This window comes from Schistosoma haematobium, chromosome 1 (assembly GCF_000699445.3).
Source record: "Schistosoma haematobium chromosome 1, whole genome shotgun sequence".
NCBI lineage: Eukaryota > Metazoa > Platyhelminthes > Trematoda > Strigeidida > Schistosomatidae > Schistosoma > Schistosoma haematobium.
This window is the reverse complement of record NC_067196.1, coordinates 65,744,194-65,746,864: the sequence shown is the minus strand read 5'-3', so window position 1 is coordinate 65,746,864 and position 2,671 is coordinate 65,744,194. Positions and strand designations below refer to the sequence as shown.

General features: G+C 34.0%; 1 protein-coding gene across 1 annotated transcript; it reads right to left on the bottom strand.

Annotated features, from left to right (window-relative positions):
• Positions 1-750: 750 nt before the first annotated feature.
• MS3_00001884 (uncharacterized protein) lies at positions 751-2,145 on the bottom strand. The gene has a single exon (XM_051209388.1). The coding sequence runs from the start codon at positions 1,825-1,827 to the stop codon at positions 1,042-1,044; it is 786 nt and encodes a 261-aa protein (XP_051074841.1). The 5' UTR covers positions 1,828-2,145; the 3' UTR covers positions 751-1,041.
• Positions 2,146-2,671: the final 526 nt, after the last annotated feature.

Below are 2,671 nucleotides of genomic sequence, written 5' to 3'. Positions count from 1 at the left end.
CGCTGAACATTATGAAATATTGTAAAATGCATTATTCATTTCATTAGTCTATATATTGTCTTATTGCATAACATGAAAATAAAGATTGCCAGTGTAATCATTATTGAATTTCATTAGAAAGACTGAAAATCTACAATCTATTTTTTTTTAAAAAATAACCAGTTTCCATGTTCATTTTTGTATTTTGGGAACATTTTGTGATGAATTGATTGAATTACAGTATTTTTTTCATTGTAGCAATCTTATGTTACTAAGTTGTGATGCTGTAAAATCTTAGTTTGGACATGATATTAATTTCATGAGCCACTTTTCAATAATATTCATGGTAATTGTGATCATCTCTCCATCATGATGATCTATATATTATATTTACTTCTAGACAAATTTATTCTTATAGCTGTATCAAATTCAGTGTGTATGGCTAATTTTAAAATACTATAGACTGTCAATAGTTTATAAACATCAGAGAAATAAGATAAATTCATGTTATCGTTGAGTTAATAAATAAGATTATGTGTATGATAATGACTATTATATGTGCTAGTGAGCTTTATAAGGTTAATAAACCTAATTTTTAGGCATAGACTGTAGCCGTTTTCGTAATGATTTCTGTTATGCTTCGTTATTGCTTGAATGCGATTACTGATGCGTCTTACTCGAACGAACGAAGGATCAATGATTCAGCGACTCGATAGCCTATTCTGGTCCGTTGTCCCCAACTCTGCTAACTCGATCAAGAAGTCTGGGTAAGGTGTAGAAAGTGTATTCTACAGACAACAGCAGATAACAAGTCAGGCAGGCAGATCAGATCAAGCATACAAGTCAAGCGTATTTATACAAATATTTACAATCGATATTGTCATGGAAGATTTTTGAACATTAATCAACAATTGACTGCTATTTGAACATTTAATCGATAGTTCATCAATTGACCTATCTGCACATTTAATCGATAAGTAAATTACAAAATTTGAGTTTTGGGGATCTATCGTCCCCAACACTCCTCCCCTTTTTAGAAGATCCGGAGTTGATATCCGGATTTTAAGTTTTCCAGGTCCATCCTCCCCCACGAAACAGTGTTGGATCTTCATATGCCCACGTTATAATTAACTTGAATTTATTTAAGACATATTTATCGCACTGAACAGAGAATTGACTGAAAGTGACTAAGTCTTGAGGCTGAACGACACTTGATATGAGGTGTTCGAAGTTTAATTCTTCTGAAATATTGTGACCAAATTTATTTGGAATCTTGTTTGTAGATAATGGATCATCAAGGTAATTAGCATCTATCAAAATTGTATTAAGTTTTTGATCATCATTTGATGCATCTGACATATTTTCTGGTAAAAGAGAATCTTGATAATAAGATTTGTCAAAAACATCTGTCGCAGACTGATGAGAACCATTTGAAGCAGTTGTATTCAGTGTACTGCTCGATTTGTTTTCTGTTTCATGGGTGGTTATTGCGACAATTCTATGAGCATTTACCAGGGAGTGTGTTTGTGAGCTGGATAAGTCACCGTCTGCACATGCTGTTTTGGGGATAATGGAGTTTGAGTCCATTACCGGGCATGTTTCTGGAATGGAGAGGACTGGACCACTGGGCGAATCTTGAGTGACTGTTGTACCGTTTGAAATACGGTTTATCGGGGATTCATTGGGGCTGCAATCATTTTCCAGCTCTGTGTGCAGTTGAGAGATCAATCCCTCCACTTCCGTTGCATCTCCAAAGCATGAGTGATTTAACAGCTGCGTGCGTAATTTGACTAAAAACTCCAACTGTCTTTCAAATAGCAGCTGTACTCGATCGGAAGGGAGAGTCATTTTTTTTTATTCAGCACCGGTAATGAAAATTACTGTTTGATTAATGACCAATGTTGCTGAAGGACACTGATGACAAATCTGGGTGCTGAAGGCTGACTTTGGATTGTTCTTTTTTTTTACCCCGTCGCCAATTGTTATGCCTCAAAGGGACTGCCGATTATATGACAGTGACTTATCGATCGGATCAAGGATTCAGAGACTCAATAGTCTATTCTGGTCCGTTGTCCCCAACTCTGCTAACTCGATCAAGAAGTCTGGGTAAGGTGTAGAAAGTGTATTCTACAGACAACAGCAGATAACAAGTCAGGCAGGCAGATCAGATCAAGCATACAAGTCAAGCGTATTTATACAAATATTTACAATCGATATTGTCATGGAAGATTTTTGAACATTAATCAACAATTGACTGCTATTTGAACATTTAATCGATAGTTCATCAATTGACCTATCTGCACATTTAATCGATAAGTAAATTACAAAATTTGAGTTTTGGGGATCTATCGTCCCCAACAATTTCACAAATAATTAAACCAAATCCTAATATGTACATATCTTTCATGATAATGATCATCAGCATCATGAAACCCATAGATACTTTACAGCTTGCGTTATGTTCTCTGAATAGAATGATTTATTAATGAAAATTTCATTGTTCTTCTAACCAAAATTATCACGACAGCTTCTAGGTAGAAAACATGTTTCAACTTTATTTTGTTTTTTTCACAAAATTCTAGAAATTACTTATTTTGAAAACTGACAGTTGAATTTGATCAAAGATTATAGTATATTTAATTAAGTAATATAAGTTAAATTTTTGGATTTTTTTAAAAAAGCAACTACATTT

Bases quoted from the DNA above. Each gene is read 5' to 3' on its own strand.
- MS3_00001884 (XM_051209388.1), bottom strand. From the start codon at position 1,827: ATGACTCTCCCTTCCGATCGAGTACAGCTGCTATTTGAAAGACAGTTG.